The sequence below is a fragment of the Notolepis coatsorum genome (genome assembly GCF_963971535.1).
Source record: "Notolepis coatsorum genome assembly, chromosome: 10".
Lineage (NCBI taxonomy): Eukaryota > Metazoa > Chordata > Actinopteri > Aulopiformes > Paralepididae > Notolepis > Notolepis coatsorum.
Genome location: NC_140174.1, coordinates 71532872 through 71553352, shown reverse-complemented (window position 1 = coordinate 71553352; position 20481 = coordinate 71532872). Strand labels below are relative to the sequence as shown.

The 20481-nt window shown below is 44.2% G+C and overlaps 2 protein-coding genes across 2 annotated transcripts in view; one reads left to right on the top strand and one right to left on the bottom strand.

The window, feature by feature from the left end:
• Window positions 1-8891, top strand: part of LOC311236000 (MAGUK p55 subfamily member 3-like) — a gene marked incomplete at both ends in the record, with an annotated part of 131125 nt that extends 122234 nt beyond the window's left edge. The window contains one exon of the mRNA XM_084323566.1: window positions 8712-8891. Coding sequence (XP_084179692.1) covers window positions 8712-8891 — 180 coding nt within the window. The remainder of the gene's footprint in view (window positions 1-8711) is intronic.
• Window positions 8892-9644: 753 nt separating this feature from the next.
• Window positions 9645-20481, bottom strand: part of psmc5 (proteasome 26S subunit, ATPase 5) — a 49176-nt gene continuing 38339 nt past the window's right edge. Inside the window, exons 9-12 of the mRNA XM_084323567.1 lie at window positions 19123-19221; window positions 13466-13576; window positions 12204-12290; window positions 9645-9867 (exon numbers count right to left, since the gene is read on the bottom strand). Of these exons, the coding sequence (XP_084179693.1) occupies window positions 9814-9867; window positions 12204-12290; window positions 13466-13576; window positions 19123-19221 (351 nt within the window). The 3' untranslated portion in view covers window positions 9645-9813. The remainder of the gene's footprint in view (window positions 9868-12203; window positions 12291-13465; window positions 13577-19122; window positions 19222-20481) is intronic.

Below are 20481 nucleotides of genomic sequence, written 5' to 3'. Positions count from 1 at the left end.
TTCTTGTGGTCTTTTCTCCAAGCTGGAGATGGGTGGCGTTAGAGGCCTCCTCGTGGCTCCCGAAAGGTGAGGGAGAGTCCTTGTAAGTGCCCTCTGTTTGACTGCTGTCAAGCTGAGGAGATGACGAGTGGATGTGAAGGACCACACTTTTGCCGTTGGTGGACGGGGAAGGTTTAACTTCGGCGGCAAGTTGCAGAACATCGTTTGCAATATCAAGTGGGCTGGTCATGTCACCGCCCCTTTCAATGTTGTGTGTCCTTTCCTCCTCTTCATCCTCATAAGCACTTCCAATGTCACCCTTTCCACCAGGCTCTAGGAGGGTCGACCACCTGTCCATTAGTGCTGCTCTTTCCTTGTCCAAGTGCCTGTACCGCTTCTCCAATTCAGATATGTTGGGAGTTGGAAGAAGGTATCTCCACTCTCTCACCATTTGTTCGAAGGCGTTGAGTCTCCTCTCCAATTTGTTTCCCTCCAACGCTCTCTTGTCTTTGGGTGCCCATTGGGTGCTGAGTCTCTTGGTCTCTTCCAAGGCCTCCTCGAACTCCACTTCAAGGGGGCCTAACTTTGGTTGAACGAAGCGGGACCATACCTCAGAGAAGATCTTCTTCTCCAGTGCCGCTTTCCTCTGCTTGCTCGCGTCTTTCTTTGCTGTGGCGTCGGCTATCACGGTAGCATGTGCGGTTCCGTCGGCCTCCTCCAATGCTCCAACATAGTCCCCTGTCGTGTCAACGAGCTTCGCAAACTCTATTTGAAGAGCTTTCCTGTCGTTGACGAGCTCCGCTGGCGATGCGGTGTCAACATTGTCAGCTACCTGGTTGGCTCTCCTTGTGAAAGCTGTTTGCGCCGCAGTACGCCTCTTCTTTAGCTCTACAACATCTACACCCTCCATCTTGTCCCAGTCAGCCGTTGCCCCAACTGGAGCTCCTTTTGCGGCTGAGTCACTGGTCGCAGGCAGTAGTAAACAATGGGGTTAACAGTCAGAAGCACAGTTTGTACAGTTGGCGTGTAGCAGTGTGATTACAATGACACTGTCCCCAGCAGGGGTTAGTGACGGGACCGTATGGTGGGTCAACGTAGTTTTGCTTAACTCACTTGAAACCTGAGGTACAGTCCACAATGTGAGTGAGCAAGTAGGATAGAGTTGGTGAGCACCCCTACAGCTTTTGGTTAATTCATTAATAGTACAGTTCACGACGTGAAGAGCAATTCGAAACCGGTCGGATGAAACATAGTTACTTTAGGTCAGTTCATCAATAGTACCGTTCACGGCATGAAGAGGTGATTCAAAGTTACTATGCGTAGTGGTACTTTGAAGCATAGCCAAGGCATAGGTGTTTCAAAGATAATGTTCACAGCGTTTGGAGCGACAATACAACTGCTCTTCAGCACAGCCAAGGCATGAGTGTGTCAAAGATAATGTTCACGCCGTTTGGAGCAATAATATAATTGCTGGGTTCAACACAGCAAAGGCATAGGTGTGTCAATGATAATGTTCACGGCGTTTGGAGCAATAATATAATTGCTAGGTTCAACACAGCAAAGGCATAGGTGTGTCAATGATAATGTTCACGGCGTTTGGAGCAATAATATAATTGCTAGGTTCAACACAGCAAAGGCATAGGTGTGTCAATGATAATGTTCACGGCGTTTGGAGCAATAATATAATTGCTAGGTTCAACACAGCAAAGGCATAGGTGTGTCAATGATAATGTTCACGGCGTTTGGAGCAATAATATAATTGCTAGGTTCAACACAACAAAGGCATAGGTGTGTCAATGATAATGTTCACAGCGTTTGAAGCAACAATATAATTGCTAGGTTCAACACAGCAAAGGCATAGGTGTGTCAATGATAATGTTCACGGCGTTTGGAGCAATAATATAATTGCTAGGTTCAACACAACAAAGGCATAGGTGTGTCAATGATAATGTTCACAGCGTTTGAAGCAACAATATAATTGCTAGGTTCAACACAGCAAAGGCATAGGTGTGTCAATGATAATGTTCACGGCGTTTGGAGCAATAATATAATTGCTAGGTTCAACACAACAAAGGCATAGGTGTGTCAATGATAATGTTCACAGCGTTTGAAGCAACAATATAATTGCTAGGTTCAACACAGCAAAGGCATAGGTGTGTCAATGATAATGTTCACGGCGTTTGGAGCAATAATATAATTGCTAGGTTCAACACAACAAAGGCATAGGTGTGTCAATGATAATGTTCACAGCGTTTGAAGCAACAATATAATTGCTAGGTTGAGCACAGCCAAGGCATAGGTGTGTCAATGATAATGTTCTTTAGCTAGCATTGGATGGCTAGCAGCGTTCGCATTGGTTGGCTAGCAGCATTAGCATTGGTTGGCTAGCAGCGTTAGCATTGGTTGGCTAACAGCATTAGCATTGGTTGGCTAGCAGCGTTAGCATTGGTTGGCTAACAGAGTTAGCATTGGTTGGCTAACAGCATTGGCGGCTAGCAGTGTTAGTATTGGTTGGCTAACAGCGTTAGCATTGGCGGCTAGCAGTGTTAGCATTGGTTGGCTAACAGCGTTAGCATTGGCGGCTAGCAGTGTTAGCATTGGTTGGCTAATAGCGTTTAGCATTGGTTGGCTAACAGCATTAGCATTTAGCATTGGTTGGCTAGTGGCTAGCAGTTAGCATTTGGATGGCTAGCGGTGTTAGCAGTTAGCATTGGATGAAATTCGGCGACTCCACCACTTCAAGCAGCCAGCATGTGGGCGGAATACGGCGATTCCAACCCAGTAAGCAGTCAATATCAACGTTATCACTTCCCTTGAGCTGACTGCGTCCTCTCGATGTGCCCCGTCATGTGTATCCACTCCGTCCTGGTTCCACCTTGACGTTGAGATGGTATCTCACGCGGGCACTTCCCTCTGCGTACCGTCCGTCCCGTCTCGTATCGGGGCGCGTGCGGTAAATAATTGTCCAATTATCTAGCAGTCTCAGTCAATGAGTCAACTAGATGTCCCCCTTGGAAGGGTGTGGGCGAATGACTTATAATTAAACCAATGAAACAATTCGGACTTTGTAAGAATGTTCGTTTATTAGGACTCCAATGTCCAACATCCAGTTATTACTTGTTGCAATAATCACCAGGTGGCCAATTAATCAAGCGGTTAGCTTGTAGCTGATAGTTAGTAGCAGCTTGCATTCAAGCGTTAGTGGATAATGTCAGTAAAGGTCGATATGGCATTTGGTAATGTTCAACCAAGTCGACGATGATAACAGTTCGTTGATAGTTAGGTTGCAATTAGCAACCGCCAGTACTTGATAGTGTAGTTGGCGTTTAATCAGTAGTTAGTCAGTAGTCAATCAGACGTTAGTCAGCGTGTAGTCAGTAGCAACTGTTAGTCGTCGATAGATGATACAGAGTCGATAGATTATTTACCTATACAAAGGAAAGGAAACAAAAGGCATTAATTAGTAACTAGATATATGAATCAAAGATAAATGCGGATATTAACGGCGCATACAATGCAACGTACCGTTGGCCAGTCAGAGTTCGCCCACAGGGCTTTTCACCTTAAGGCCTCTACATGCTACAGCAACTTCAAAGCAACTGCAACACAACATCAGCGCGATTTCAACGCAGTTGTTGCAGAGGGTCTAGTAGACTGTGTTGCGAGGATGTTGCGTACATCTCCCCAAAATCTAACCTAAACAACCGTTGCGTTGATATTGCGTAGCAGTGATTGGTTGGTAGTGAATGGGGGCGGGGCTGTCATAGAATAATATTGGTCCCGCAGCGAGGAATACCATCCTCCATTGTTGTAGCCAGCCAGCTAGCGTTGATGATGCTATTCAATGCTCTATCATACCCAACTAATGTCAATGCCATTCAGAATTTATTAACATAGCTACAACAACACACAGTAACGTTAATATAATTACATGCATCATTGTTTACAATGAACGGTGGGGCAGTTCGAAAGGACTGGACACGGACAAGTTGTTAAACAGCAATCAATTAATTTAATATAACAGGTAGTTCGAGCTGCATTTTCGTGCCTACAACCACAGCCACAGGGATATATCCAGCTTTGACGAGCTCTCTCTCCTCCTGCCGATTAAATTCAGCAGCTCTTCCTCGACCTCAAGTGCCTGTAGCTGCCTGCATTTGCACAAAGGCGTCCATTCCTGCTGCTAGCTAACGTTAAAACTAACCTAAAGTTACACAAGCAGAATACATCACAAATACTTCCGGTCGGGGGATTTCAAAATAAAAGAGCGACGTCTAAAAGCACCGGAAATACGTTTATTTTGTACATTATCTAACGTTAACACGAACCTAAACTAACTTTAGATTAGTTTAGGTTTGTGTTAACGTTAGATAATGTACAAAATAAACGTATTTACGGTGCTTTTAGACGTCGCTCTTTTATTTTGAAATCCCCGACCGGAAGTAAAAATAATGCTTCTTTTTCTGCTTGTTATCAATGGGTTGGTTGAGAAGGGAAATTTCACGGAACCTAGCTACATCCGGGGTACAATGTTGCATAGGCTGCACATCGATGTTGCAGAAGCATAAAGGAAGAGTGTCTGCAACACCGTTGCTTTGTCGATGTTGTGTTGCAGTTGCTTTGAAGTTGCTGTAGCATGTAGAGGGCTTTACAGCCTAGGGCTAAGAGTGTCACTTAAATAGCGCGACGCGCCGGCGCAGAGACAGCTTACCTGTTCAGAGTCGCAATACGTGTTCCAAAGTGCGTCTACTAGGCGGCACCAGATAATAACTAACGCATACAATAAATGTTGTATAAAAATAATGAAGAATAATAATAATGAACATATTGGGAAAAATGTCGGATAATTCTCCAGTGTGTGTATACAGTATCAGCTGCTGCATCGTTAATGAACTATAGATTTATATGGAATTCGTTAATCTATTCTAGTCGGTTAACTGTGAGCCAGACGGCTTAGAGAAGTACTGTACATAGAGCGGTAATGCTCAGATTGCTCATTGAGTCATGACTATAAATGCAAAACGTAATTTATTCGTCGTATTTATTATCATTATAATTATTTAATTCCGATGATAGAAACAGTCCGTCTGTAGAATCGACTTGAAGAAGCTCTTGGTACCCAAACTCCTGTATCCAATAATAATAATAATAAATCTATCTGATAGAGGGGATAGACGGGACCCGTACTGTATTGTACCCATTCTGCAATCGGTTCAATCAATCAAACGACTCATAACTTCCTCTTGTGGCTGGTGACTGAAAACTTTTCTGAGCCAATGGGCGCTTTGCGCAGAGATAGCAAGTCGTTTCCCATCATGCATTTGCGTCGAGCAGTCGCTGGAGAGGTACTGTGGCGCCTCGCTCTGAAGGCTGTGCGTGGCTCACTCCCGTGAGATTTCCGCGGCTCGCCTAGTCAGATTTCCAGAGCAAGTCGGACAACATTCTAACCGTCATGCAACGCACTTGGCAAGGCCGTAGTAAAACCTGCGCAGATCTGCGTCCGCCTCGCCAATCTCGAACACGCCTGACCATGTCTAACTTGACTGTTTCAGCAAATCAGAATCGAGAAATGTGCATGCCGTTGTATAAGCATCAATCAACAGGATGGGATATCAGATGTGTGCTGGTGACATTCCTACTGCTTGAACAAGGCACTAGCCCCCTATCCTTGCAGCTTATATGCCAAATACAACGCAGTTCGGCTAATAATTTCTGGTCATGTGACATGTACGCCCAATCGTGGGACCGCAAGTGTCTACACTGGTTAAGCTTAGGCGCTCTTTCGAAGTTGGTTAAGGTTAGAGTGTGTCTTAGAGCATGGCGATAGATTCTTTCGACGGTTAAGCTTAGGCACTCTTTCGAAGTTGGTTATGGTTAGAGTTTGTCTTAGAGCATGGCGATAGAACGCCAGGTGCTTTGCAGGCTGTTCGATGCGGAAATGGGCAAGTGGCCAATCAGATTCGCAAATCGCCGAACTGCGTTGTATTTGGCATATACGCATCCTCGCAAGCGATGAGGAACTGTGGGTAACCCTGTAGATAAACACTTGAGTCTGGGCCTCAGTGTTTCCCGGTTGGTAAATGGGAGGGGGGAGAAATACAGTTCAACCCTTTTATTTTCATCGGAATCACAACCTCCGCCAATTTAGATGGGAGGATATTAATAGTATTTAACACTCGGTTAGTTAGTTAGTAGTAGTTAGTCAGTGAGCAGTGTTTATGGCAACATCCCATATCAGTAGGGAAAGCATATCTCATTGTCATAATATCAAGTCACGCTGTGATTATTAAATAATGATTTCTATAGCTGACCAGGCCCAGACTGGCCATCGAGAGCACCAGGGGTTTTCCTGGTGGCCTGGCCTGCTGAGTGGAGAGCACCAGGGGTTTTGCCTGCTGAGTGGGTAACTTACAGCGACCTCGGAGCACAATATCCTGCTACCACACTGGTATCGAGAAGAATCTAGCTTCAGTCTTCTGAAGATTGAATCAATGTTAACAGTTTATAATGTATGCTGCCATGTTAAAATGTCAAATAATGGCATCTGGGAAAAGTCTGAGTTTAGAGACCAATCCTGAGTTTCCTACATGGAATTCTGTTCCATTGCATTTTTCCTAGTTCCACTTCCCACTTCAATGGGATGAATGGATGCACCATTATTCCCAGATCTGGGATGGTTGGAGGGTGTTTACCAGGTGTCACAATTCCAACAGTCCCGACAGTCTCTGTCAGTGTGAGAGAGGTGAAACGGCTGTTTTCCAGTCAGAATCCCCGGAAGGCGGCCGGCCCGGACTCTGTCTCCCCCTCTGCCCTGAAGCACTGCGCTGACCAGCTCGCACCGGTGTTTACCACCATTTTTAATGCATCGCTGGAGCTGTGTCACGTCCCAGCATGCTTCAAGGCCTCAACCATCATCCCCGTCCCCAAGAAGGCCAAGGTCACGGGCCTTAATGACTACAGACCTGTCGCCCTGACCTCTGTGGTCATGAAGGTCCTGGAGCGCTTTGTCCTGGCCCACCTGAAGCTCATCACAGATCCTGTGCTGGACCCGCTGCAGTTCGCGTACAGAGCCAACAGATCCACAGAGGATGCTGTGAACATGGCTCTGCACTACACGCTGGAACATCTGGACTACGCGGGCAACTATGTCAGGATCCTGTATGTGGACTTCAGCTCGGCCTTCAACACCATCCTTCCACCCATCCTGGAGCACCAGCTATCCCTGCTGCAGGTGCCGGCCTCCACTCGCAGGTGGATTACCGACTTCCTGTCCAACAGGTCTCAGCGGGTGAGGCTGGGGAAGAGCATTTCCAGCTCTAGGTCCACCAGCACCGGTTCCCCGCAGGGCTGCGTTCTATCCCCACTACTGTTCTCCCTGTACACCAACAGCTGTGCCTCTCTACACCCCTCGGTCAAACTCCTGAAATTCGCTGACGACACCACCCTGGTGGGTCTCATCTCCAGGGGGGACGAGTCGGCCTACAGGAGGGAGATCGAGAGGCTGCAGAGCTGGTGCAGCTGCAACAACCTGGAGCTCAATGCTCAAAAGACAGTGGAGATGGTAGTGGATTTCAGGAAGAAAGCAGCCCTGCCCCCTCCCATCATACTGGGAGGCACTCAGGTGACCTCCGTGGAGTCATGCCGATTCCTCGGCATGACCATCTCCCGGGATTTGAAGTGGGAGCTCAACATCACGGGCCTGCTCAAGAAGGCCCAGGGGAGGATGTTCTTCCTCCGGCAGTTGAAGAAATATAAACTGCCGAGGACCATGATGGCCCAATTCTACACGGCCATCATTGAGTCCATCCTCACCCACTCCATCATCTCCTGGTTCCCTGCTGCAGCGGCAAAAGATCTTGCCAAGCTGCAGCGGGTGATTCGCTCCGCGGAGAGGGTGATCGGCTGTCCCCTGCCCTCCCTCAGGTCCCTGCACGACTCCAGGGCGCTGAAGAGGGCGAGAAAGATCATGGCCGACCCATCCCACCCCGGTCACAGCCTCTTCACCCTGCTCCCCTCTGGGAGAAGGCTGAGGATCCCAAAGGCTGTGAAAGCTCGACACAGACTGAGCTTCTTCCCCTCAGCCGCCAGGCTGATCAATGCCTCAGGCCCCCCCCCCCCTCAAGTGACACTGGCTAAATGACATTGACTGCACTGCACTAGTCCGTACTGGATCTCTGCACACTTCACTTTATATATATATATATATATATATATATATATGTATTTTATTTATTGATTAATCCCCCACTGCACTGTTTTCGTTTCTTGTCTGTGTTGGTGTTTGTTTACTGTGAAAAAAGAAAAAATGCATACACTGTATTGCTGCAACAATTACCAATGTGTTTTACACAAATGGCTCAATAAAGGAATCTGAATCTGAGTCTATTGGTATATCTTTGTAAAAACATGTAATTCAGTCCAGTTGTAACTGTTGTAGTGAATAGTGAACTTGAACTATTCCTGATCTACCAAAATAGACCCTCCTGGTAAATCAGAGCTTCACTGTCATTGTTTGTTTACGCAGATGGAACCAATTACTTTAATCACCACAAAAATAAATATCCAACTTTGTACAAATACCATGTAATATTGATAGTGAATTGACGTTCTCTTCACAATTTGAACATTGTAAAAATAGTTTATGTAATGTTTTTAACAGACATTGAAAATGAATAATAATAACAACTTGATAAACAGATTGAGCCTGTTCCCTCCTTCTGTGTTCTGTCCAGGAGGACGAGCTGCAGGAGCTGAGACAGTCTGCGGAGCAGATGGACGAGAGCTACGGCCACTGGGTGGACCGCGTCCTGCTGAAGGAGGACCCAGCCAGCGCCCTGGCGGAGCTCCACACCCTGCTGGAGCGGGCGGAGCTGGAGCCACACTGGGTGCCCGTCTCCTGGGGCCGGTCCTAGCGCCGCCGGCCCAGTACAGACCTCAACGAGGAACCTCGCAAGGACATGATTTAAAAAACTGCAGGGTTCCTTTTGAGGAAATCCGATGGGACGATTACGATTATCCAGTGATCACTGCCATAGTATCCAACCATTCCATGAATGAAGAAGCGTCTTATGTTTAGATGAGCGACTGATGGGAGGAATAATATGAACTGGGCCCTGAGAGACACGAGCCTGTCCATTCTGTTCCGTGTGAAATGAGTGCTTTAGTTAGTTACACATACTGAAATAAATATACTGGAAATATATATTAGAAATTGTAATGAACCCATATCAAGCCCCACCCTATTTTGTTGTCCGAGGGAAGCAACAGTCGTGATTGGAGGATGGAGAAAAGAGGGCGGGGCTCGAGATAGGTCAATTGGCAGACTGGCAGGTGGTACGTGCATGCTGGACAAGGAAGAGGACTTTCAGTCAAACAAATGATCTCTGAATGATAATGAAAAACATTTGAAGAGCCATCTAGTGCAGTATGTGTATATAATATATTGGAAACTCAATGTGTGCCATATCAAAACGTGAATATGTAAAGTTTCACATTGGAAATATTGTGAAATTTTGTCAATAAATGCAGAACTACCCAGTGCTCAGTGGGATTACCGCTTGTGTTACCCGATTTCAATCAAATTCATGAAAATGTCTTGAAATTTGTCTACATTTTGCCATTTGATGTTTGATGAAAATAAGAGAAAAAAAACAGCACAGTGGAAATCTTAGTTGGACACCATTTATTTTAGAATGACTTTTTAAGTAACAATTATAAACCAAACCATAAAACAAAAAGAGAAAAAAATATACATAGGATTATGAAGAGGTGGATTGATTCGGTACTGGCTGCAAAAGAAAATATATACCAGAGGCTTTTTTTTTTTTTTTTTTTTTACTTCCAAAGCTTCTTGATGGACATGTTCTTCTCGCTGTCCTTCTGCATTACCTGGTGAGGACAACAAGGAGACAAGAGTCAGGAGACAAGTATCATAGTAAAAATGCTTTCATACTAATACGAGTGTATTATGATTAAATGAGAGTACCGTACTTTTCGGACTATAAGCCGTGGCTTTCCCCCCCATTTTTCGACCCTGCGGCTTATATAACGGTGCGGCTAATCTGGATTTTTACAGCTAACTGGGCGCACTCCCTCAGCTCCGTGACCGTCAGATCAGACTCCTAAATCTGCTGCAGCAGTGCACGCCTTGCCCCTCCTCCTCCCCCTCACATAACCACGTCAACAAACGGGCGGCTACGTGGCGTAGTGGGCAAGGCGCTCGCCACGAATGTGGAGACGCTGGGCTCGCCTGTTCGAGCCCAGCGCTCCACATTGCTTTCAGTTTAGCTGGTCGTTCATACTAATACACATTGGCCGTATTAGGGGGTGGGAAACTGATGGGTGGGGATCGGGCGTTGTGGACAGCGACTCCTACAGGTCGGTTTGTGCGCCTGCGCAGTAGAATCAGGAGGTGTCAGGGGCAGCGTGAGCCTCCCACGCGTTACTCCTCGCCACTGAGAGATCGAGCTGCGCAGGTGAAAAGATGCGACTGCTGTTACCTCAAGTACCGGAGGGGACTTGTGCTATGTATGACTTAGTCCACATTGCAGCCGGCTTGTGGGAGGCAAGAAACAGCGTTTGTGACAGGGGGGGGGGGTTGAATTGGATGATACGAAATTGGGATGGGAGAAAATATAGAAAATGGGAGAAAAAGTGGATAAAAAAAAAAACCACGTCAACAAACCATTACGGCAAGAGTCTAGTGTATGAGCAGGGCTCAGGGCTCCTCTTTCAACATAACTGAAGCATTAAACAAAATGACCCAGTCAACGAACTATTCACTTTAGTTTATTTATACATGAGGCGTTGTCTAATGTTATCTAGCTACCGATAGCTCCTGATATCAACGTCTGATATCATCAGTTTGGCACTCAATTTCGCAGGTGCTGGCTAGCGCTGGCTAACTGGCTATCGTTGCTACCTATATGTACCCGGTGCTGCTAACTGGCTAACGTTGCTACCTATATGTACCTGGCGCTGCTAACTGGCTAACGTTGCTACCTATATGTACCCGGCGCTGCTAACTGGCTAACGTTGCTACCTATATGTACCTGCCGCTGCTAACTGGCTAACGTTGCTACCTATATGTACCCGGCGCTGCTAACTGGCTAACGTTGCTACCTATATGTACCTGGCGCTGCTAACTGGCTAACGTTGCTACCTATATGTACCTGGCGCTGCTAACTGGCTAACGTTGCTACCTATATGTACCTGGCGCTGCTAACTGGCTAACGTTGCTACCTATATGTACCCGGCGCTGCTAACGTTGCTACCTATATGTACCTGGCGCTGCTAACTGGCTAACGTTGCTACCTATATGTACCTGGCGCTGCTAAGTGGCTAACGTTGCTACCTATATGTACCCGGCACTGCTAACTGGCTATCGTTATGAGAGCTAACGTTGCTACCTATATGTACCTGGCGCTGCTAACTAGCTAACGTTGCTACCTATATGTACCCGGCGCTGCTAACTGGCTATCGTTATGAGAACTAACGTTGCTACCTATATGTACCTGGCACTGCTAACTGGCTAACAGTGCTACCTATATGTACCCGACGCTGCTAACTGGCTATCGTTATGAGAGCTAACGTTGCTACCTATATGTACCTGGCGCTGCTAACTGGCTATCGTTATGAGAGCTAACGTTGCTACCTACTGTACCCGGCGCTGCTAACTGGCTATCGTTCCTGTTTAAACAAAAATGTTAATAATGGGAGCTTCCTCAAACAGCCATCTCTTTCCCGACAATCCCCTCTGTGCACGACCCTTACATAATTATGGTAATTAAACATTAAAACACCTGCGGCTTATAGTCCAGTGCGGTTTATATATGTACACATCATTCAATTTAGCTGCTGCGGCTTATATTCAGGTGCGGCTTATAGTGCGAAAAGTACGGTAGCTATTTAGCATTAAGCATCAGGTGTGTGTGGAGTGGGACAGGTGTAAATGTAGTTACATGAAATCTGAAACAAATCCCTCCAGGAAAGGGATCAATTAAATAAAAAATTTATTGTACAGAAAAATCTCTAAATACTGGAATCTTACAATGTGATGTTAAGATTCTACTAGTTTATGGGTATATTTCTTGACCATAATTAAGTTAACTGAGTGCAGTCGGATTCCATATCAAAAAGCTTATTGTTGAAATATCTATATTATTATTATACTATAGTAGTATTGAAAAACGTAATACTGAAGTAATGATGTTTGCCACACAAACCTTTGCCACTGCCATCTCAAAGTCCTCCTGGGTGACGTGCACTCTCCTTTCTCTCAGCGCGTACATCCCTGCCTCTGTGCACACACCCTGACGACACACAGACAAAGAGGATTATGAGACACAAGGCATGTGATGTTCCTCTGCTATGCTTCTTACTAGGGTTGTAAGCACATTCATTACTCTATCATTGATAACGATCAAATCAATCAATCGATTAATAGAAATAGGCCTAGACATATTGAAAAATTTGTCGACTCTAAGCAGGCGAACTAATTAATTTTTTTTTTTTACTATCGCTAATCGTCAACCATTCCAATTCATATACATTTGGACCATGTCTTTTTTCATCATCTGAAGAAACTTGAGATGTTTCAATAGCTTTTCTAAATGAAGTGTGTAAAACTGCCAGTTTTATTTCTAAATATTGGAAACTGAGATAACACTCTTTATTTTGGATGTCGGATGACGATGACGAACAGCGTGGGAAAAATTGTGTAAACTGGCGAGAGACATGTAGGAAATTGGTCCGCGGAGGTCCGCTCGACTATTAAAGCTTTAAAGTGTCCGCGCGGACCTCCGCGGAGTCCACTCCGAGTACAGTCCGCTCGACCATGGGAGCACCTTTAGCCTGCTTAACTTTGCAAGTTGCAGTCGCTCAAGTTTTTTCCCCTTGCTTATTTTCCAGACACAGAGGTTTCTTCCTCTTCATAGGTATATTGCGCCCTCTATCTGTTCATTGAAACATGCTTTGAAAATACACCATTCTACTGACGGCTACAATGTAATAAGAGACAGACAACATTGTAACATATCATTGTTTGATCGAGTAAATGTCATGTGTTTGAGTAAATCCTTAACGAGCAAGCAATCGATCTTCGATTAATTGTTAACATCCCTACTTCTTACAGGGATCATTGTGCCCTGTGATGTTTTTTCTTTCATATCTGAATAGGAAACGTGGTATTTGGGATATTATTTCTTCAGAAAGGGTGAATAGATCCATCTAGATTTCACCAATAAATAAAAAAAACGACCAATTTCCGTAACATTTCCAAAATATTTAGAAGTAGTATAATTTTTACAGCTTCTCCGGAAAACACCATTTATTAAATTCTATGACTTTTCCAGGTTTTCCGGGAATACAGGAGTCCTGTGTGAATGAAAAGTGTTTCATGCCAAAGAAAATGTGTTTCAGGCCGTGTTTCAGACCGTGTTCCGGCCGTGTTTCAGGCCGCGTTTCAGACCGTGTTCCGGCCGCTCACCTTAACCTCGGCACCGGAGGCTCCGGGCATCAGCTCAGCGATCTTCCTCAAGTTGATGCCGCGCGTCAGATTCATCTTCCTGGAGTGGATCTTCAAGATGTCCAAACGGGCCTGGAGGACAAAATGGGACATGGTTCAACTAGACAACAAAAAGAGATGGCAATGAGACACTGACATTTACCATCACAGTGACTGTAGATGAGTTTATTTTCACATGATATATATACAGTTAAGTGTAAGGTAGGGCTGGGAGATATACAGATTAAGGTAAACCGAATATTAAGGTATACCATAATGGAACCATACGGTATGGATTTTAACTATACCATGTCAATGATATTCACAAATTGAAAAATTATTAGGGCTGTCAAAATATGTAATCGCGATTAATCACATTTTAATCGCACAGTTTTTATCTGTTCAAAATGTACCTTAAAGGGACATTTGTATTAAGTGTTTAATATTATCATCTAGGGCTGGGCAATTAATCGAAAAGAAATCGATCTCGATTCATATACCTATGCAATCTCATTTCTAAGTTATGACGATTTTTTTTTAACTTTTTACTTTATAAATGATTTTATTGAAAAAATGAGAATCGTGAGAGAATCGTGATCTCAATTCTTAGAGAGAAAGAATCGCCCAGCCCTACTCTCATCAACATGAGTAGACAGATATGCATGCTTTATGCATGTTTATTAAATTAAATAAATAACGGAAATGACAAATATTGTCCAGAAAAACAAAAAGGTACTGCATTTAGCAAATGTTTTTTAAACATTAAAACCAAATGATGGACCTCTGCATTGCAACGGACACATCAGGGCTCTACAGTGCGACCATATTGCTCGCATATGCCCCTAAAAATATGCGTGTGCGAACCTGAAAAATCAATTACTCGCACGGCGTGCGACTGCATATTACAGCCTCATCCGTTCTTTTTTTTCTCCGCTGCGAGAATCGTTACAAAACTACAAGTCCCACAGTTCACAGCCACATAAACGTTCCAATCACAGTAGAGTTTCCTGTGGTCACGCAACTGGAAACTGATCAGCGTCACTGTCTGAGTCAGACAATAGTACAATACAGCCATGTCGAAGCCCATTAATTTTTATTTTGCGCGAAAGATACCGGAGAATGAGAAGTCAGGCGAGGCAGCTCATGTTACAGAGGTGATAGTTAACGTTAACCAAGATACTGACACTAGCCAGCATGCTAGCGAAGTTGGCCAAGCTAGCGAGGCTACACCCACTGTAGCACCCAATGTAGCCACTGTAGCTAGCGAAGCTACACCCACTGGAGCCGGAGGGAAGACATACAAATTTAACGTGAATTGGCTAAGCATTTTCCCATGGCTAGAGTTCGAAAACAATGTCATGTTTTGTAAATATTGCAAAGTAGGATCGATGCATTGCGATGCATTGTTACACCCCTACAACTGGCCCACTGTGTATGTGTGTACAGCTAACTTAGCTAGCGTTATCAACCGCAGAGGTGGGCAATAGGGACCAGCTGCAGCGCTGGACGGCCAGAGTGCAAGCGGTGTGGCAATAGGGTCTAGCAAACTCATAAACAATGTTTCTGTACTGGAGGTGTACAGTATTTCAATAGGCAACCCTGAAATGATTATTTTTCTAGAAGAGCAACACTAGCTCCCCCCTCTACTGATGGCCCTGGTTGTAAAGCCAGTGTCTCCTTTTTGTTCAATGTCACTGTCTTTCTTATTAGGCCTAGTTGTTGGCTACAACTTTGCCACAGTAGGCATTAATCACTTAATTAATAGTTCAAATGTCTGTGTCCCATTCCCGTTTGCACACGCAGATGATACACACACACGCACACAGTGGGCCAGTGACTTTGGTGGTATGTGCTATTGCACAGATGTGTGTCCCGTTCCAATTTGCACATGCACGCACAGTACAAATATACATTTATTATAAAAAAAAAAACTCTGTTACTTGAAATATTTTCACTGTGCTCCTAAATATTTTTGGGTGCTCCTAAATTTCTTTGTGTGCTCCTAAATTTTTTCATTTAGGAGCACATGTGCCCCTAGTGAAAAAGGTTAGCGTAGAGCCCTGCACATTGTACATAGCTAAATTTCTCATTACGCAAAAGATCATTCCCTGGATCCCTCACACTTCTAAAGCAAATCACACAATGTAATTGTGTTCAACCTTACATGGGGCAAAATAAAGGATCACAAAAACATCCCTTCTCCTATGTGGAATCAAAACAGTGTCACAAATTCAACTGAATGGAGTCCAATGTTAACACTCTCCGTGCCAGCAGGGGGAGTCAAAAATAGCGCTTGAGTGCCAACGCTCTATTCAATGAGAGAGCGATCACATTTGCGAACGCATAAACTATATCTTAAATTATAGCCATGTGTCTAATACGCCCGTCGCTTATCAATGACTTGTTTGCAGTCAACATTGTCGAAACGGATTTTTTTTTTTTTTTTTTTAACACTTTGATTGCCATGGTTAAATTAATAATTTACCATCCCTAGCCATCTCTATTTGTCTATGGAGAAGTTCCCCTTCTTTGCAGGGCTATAACTTTTTAAATTCTATTGCTAAATTGACATTATTATGGCCCATTCAATGTCCTATATCTGTTGTTCAGGGTGTAGCAACGTTATACTTTTTCATTCACATATTCATACTAAAATACGGTCTAAAGTATAAGTATGTTTTTATCGTTTTCTGCAGCTTTCTCCAGAACTTGATTTATAGCCCCAAATGCATTATATTGATGATCAAATACAGTTTGGTAGCGATCAGTGCCAGATAAAAAATTTCAACTGGAGGTACTTCTAGAAGTTACTACGTATGATCCGATGTTGACCGGATGGGCGGGGAGTCGTTTATAATTCCGTGGGCAACGTTATATCATTCATCTAGTGTGGGTCATATGATCATCAGAGCAGTTTATATCGAACACAGTAATAATAAACGCTCAAACTTACCCCAGTCTCCTCGGGCCGTTGGGCGATCAGCTTGGAGTAGACAGTTTTCTATTATGGGATGTTGATCTAGATGAACCATTTCCAGGTTGTATAATACTATATACGTCCAAATAATGTTGTTTATTGAGTTAGGGCGAGCGATTGATTATCCAGTGTGTCGAGATGGAGTCCTGCTAACGATCGCGAGTGCCCGGACGAAATATGGGTGAACACTTCCTGTTTGGCGCGTCACTTCCTGTTGGGCGATCTGCCGATTGGTCACCAGATGGTGCTCTTGAACAGTTATAGAGTTGAGTGGAGCTCAGCAGTATATCTCAGGTCCCCGGGGGAGAAATATGATTTCGATCACAGATTTTTGAAATATTGATATCAAAGACGTGTTACGGCGTCTTCGGCAGAATGAGCATGGCGGGCAATGACGAGTTTCGGCGTTTCCGGCGATTAAAGTGTTAATAATCGTTTCATTTCCGTTTTATACCATTTTGAAAAACACTAGTTTTTTTTTAACTTTCCAGAAAAAAATAATCTGCAGGAATCGCGCTTTACTGGAATAGACAAAACACGGTCATTTTTCGGTCTATTTATGAATTGTTTTCAATATAGGTGAAAAGAGCTCCGATTATCCCAAGACTGGTAAAATAGATTCCTTACCTCAGATCAGATGTTAGGGGTGTAACGGTACGCGGATACGTACTGTACCGCGTCAATGTGGTCCTCCGGTACAGTACGGGCTGTGCACCGTACGATTGAAACGGTGCGGAACCTTTTTTTGCGGAACTTAAATCCCCCCGGCCCCACGTAATTTATCAACAGCACTGCGGTCTGCTGTGAGCATTATAAAACAAACGTGTGTTTAACCGACCGTGAATTAAAGTGTCAATGCCGTTTGTCATTTTAACAGCAGATACTTTCTTAAATGCCATCCTCCCGACAGAGCGGTGTTGACGGGGAGCTGTGATGGGTTCAGGGTTTCAGTTAGAATTTTTTTTTGCAGGTTTCAATCTACCGGACAAATGGGATAAATTCCGGTCAGAGTTTATTGAGCTTAAAAACAATTGATAGGCCTATATAAAGAATGACATTCTCAAGGCATTTATAATATTTTAACTTAAAACTAGGCTACTTTTGTGTATATACAGTCATTAATATATTCCAAATAAAATAAGTCCCTCGAGACTTCGTGCTGCTGCCGACTTGAGGTGTCGGTGGGCAGTCTGCCCGACATTAATAAACAGCAGTCTGTTATAATCACATTTTTATGAGCTAACGAATTCAGTTATATTGGACATTTGTATTAATTATATCAAGCGAATAACTGAGAAATTTGGCAGAGAGAGATGGCAACATTATCGTGGGTTTGCGTGATGTATATCTCCACCTCCCAACGACTTGGTGCTGGTCATAATGTCCGGTGAAAATAATTCCCTCTAAGCACAATTTGATTATTTGAATTGTATTAAAATAGGCTAAAATTAAATAGCCTATGCGATGAACGATCATTACATTTGTTTCATCGTTGCTTCACCAAGCAGCCGGTCTAATAATGACAACGGTGTGTCAGCGCGAGCCTGCTGCTAGATTTACGTGAAGCATGGAGCTGCAGACCCACAGAGCAGCGGTGTTTTAGGTCCGGTCTGGGGACCGCTCAGCAGCGCCCCCCACCCAACAGCTGAATTGCCAATGGCTGAATTGGAGTACTGCACTATGCCGGCAAAGTTGGTGGGTTCTGTGGGTCTGCAGCTCCATGCTTTTCGCAAATCTAGCAGCAAGCTAGATTTGAAACAGTATAAAACATTTTATTTGTTTTAATGTATGCACTGGTATCGACCCCCCCCCCCCCCCGTACCGAAAAAATACCGAACTGTGACTTCAAAACCGAGGTACGTACCGAACCCTGGATTTTGTGTACCGTTACACCCCTATCAGATGTTCTCCAAAAAGATTACCGGTATTCCAATTGCTGATCGCCAGTCCAAATATCGACCGCGTTTATTGATCCAACGCTGGGTGGTCGAAAGACATATTCCACGCTGTTCTGATGGTGGGCAATGACTGGGATCGTCTCCGGTTACATGCTTGACAAGTAAAATGTGGAATCCGGACTCTTTTTTCCCCATCCATTTCATTCAGTCCAATCCAATGGGGTGCAATACCATCCGGAGAGACGATAGGGGGCGGTATTTTCCCTGTTCGAGCTCAGACAAATCCCCATTATTTTCATTGTCTGGGAATACTGTTCAGAAGAAGTGAGCTGCCCTGTGTTCTTCATATATGAACTGCTATGACTGAATGTTTGTACATTTTTACAATTTAAACGAACAATTACAATTATAATTTTTATTGTGCATTATGCACCAAATAAATTAGTGGCGTTAATAATACCCATTTGCATTAGCGTGTTATTACACACTAACTTTGACAGCCCTAAAAATTATGAATAAATTTTTTTAATGAATCTATAACATCTTCCTTGTAGCAGTATAAAAAAGATTTTAGGATAAAAGTTGGATTAATATACACCCTTTTGAATGAAAAGGCACCATGACAATTGCATTACAAAAGATAATGTCAAATCACACTGTAATTTACACTGGAAAAAGAAAATATTGTTATGCCATCAAAATAACCAAAATATTTTGACCTCATCGCTCAGGCCTAGCGTGTGGATAATAAAGTTGGTACCTACCTCTTCATTAGGAGGGGGGAACTCGATCTTCCTGTCAATGCGACCGGGCCTGAGCAGAGCAGAGTCCAGGATGTCAATACGGTTGGTGGCCATGATGACCTGGGAGGGAGGCAGAGAGAGAGGGAGGAAACAAAGCATAGTAGATTTATTATTCGTTTACTCTTTTCAACACCTTAACACGGTAACCGTCGGTAGTGTGATAGTAAAGGGTTAACCTTCTGTAGTGTGGCAGTGAAAGGGTTAACTGGCTGTCATGTGGCAGTGAAAAGGTTAACCTTCTGTGTATTGTCACAGTGAAAGGGTTAACCTGCTGTCGTGTGGCAGTGAAAGGGTATTGTCATATTAATAAGCTGCCCATCTTCAAGATCATTATGACAGTAAAAAGTAGTGTGTGTGTGTGTGTTCATGCTCTACCTTGATGGCTGGTGTGTGTTCATGCTCTACCTTGTGTGTGTGTGTGCGCGCTCGTGTTCATGCTCTACCTTGATGCGTGTGTTCATGCTCTACCTTGATGTTCTCGGTGTGTGTGTTCATGCTCTACCTTGATGTGTGTGTGTGTGTTCATGCTCTACCTTGATGTGTGCGTGTGTTCATGCTCTACCTTGATGTGTGTGTTCATGCTCTACCTTGATGTGTGTGTGTATTCATGCTCTACCTTGGTGTGTGCGTGTGTTCATGCTCTACCTTGATGTGTGTGTGTTCATGCTCTACCTTGATGTGTGTTCATGCTCTACCTTGATGTGTGTGTGTGTGTTCATGCTCTACCTTGATGTGTGTGTGTTCATGCTCTACCTTGATGTTCTTGGTGTGTTCATGCTCTACCTTGATGCGTGTGTGTGTTCATGCTCTACCTTGATGTTCTTGGTGTGTTCATGCTCTACCTTGATGTGTGTGTGTGTTCATGCTCTACCTTGATGTTCTTGGTGTGTTCATGCTCTACCTTGATGCGTGTGTGTGTTCAAGCTCTACCTTGATGTTCTTGGTGTGTTCATGCTCTACCTTGATGTGTGCGTGTGTGTTCATGCTCTACCTTGATGTTCTTGGTGTGTTCATGCTCTACCTTGGTGTGTGTGTGCATTCATGCTCTACCTTGATGTTCTTGGTGTGTGTGTGTGTGTTCATGCTCTACCTTGATGTTCTTGGTGTGTGTGTGTTCATGCTCTACCTTGATGTTCTTGGTGTGTTCATGCTCTACCTTGATGTTCTTGGTGTGTTCATGCTCTACCTTGATGTTCTTGGTGTTCATGCTCTACCTTGATGTGTGTGTGTTCATGCTCTACCTTGATGTTCTTGGTGTGTGTGTGTTCATGCTCTACCTTGATGTTCTTGGTGTGTTCATGCTATACCTTGATGTTCTTG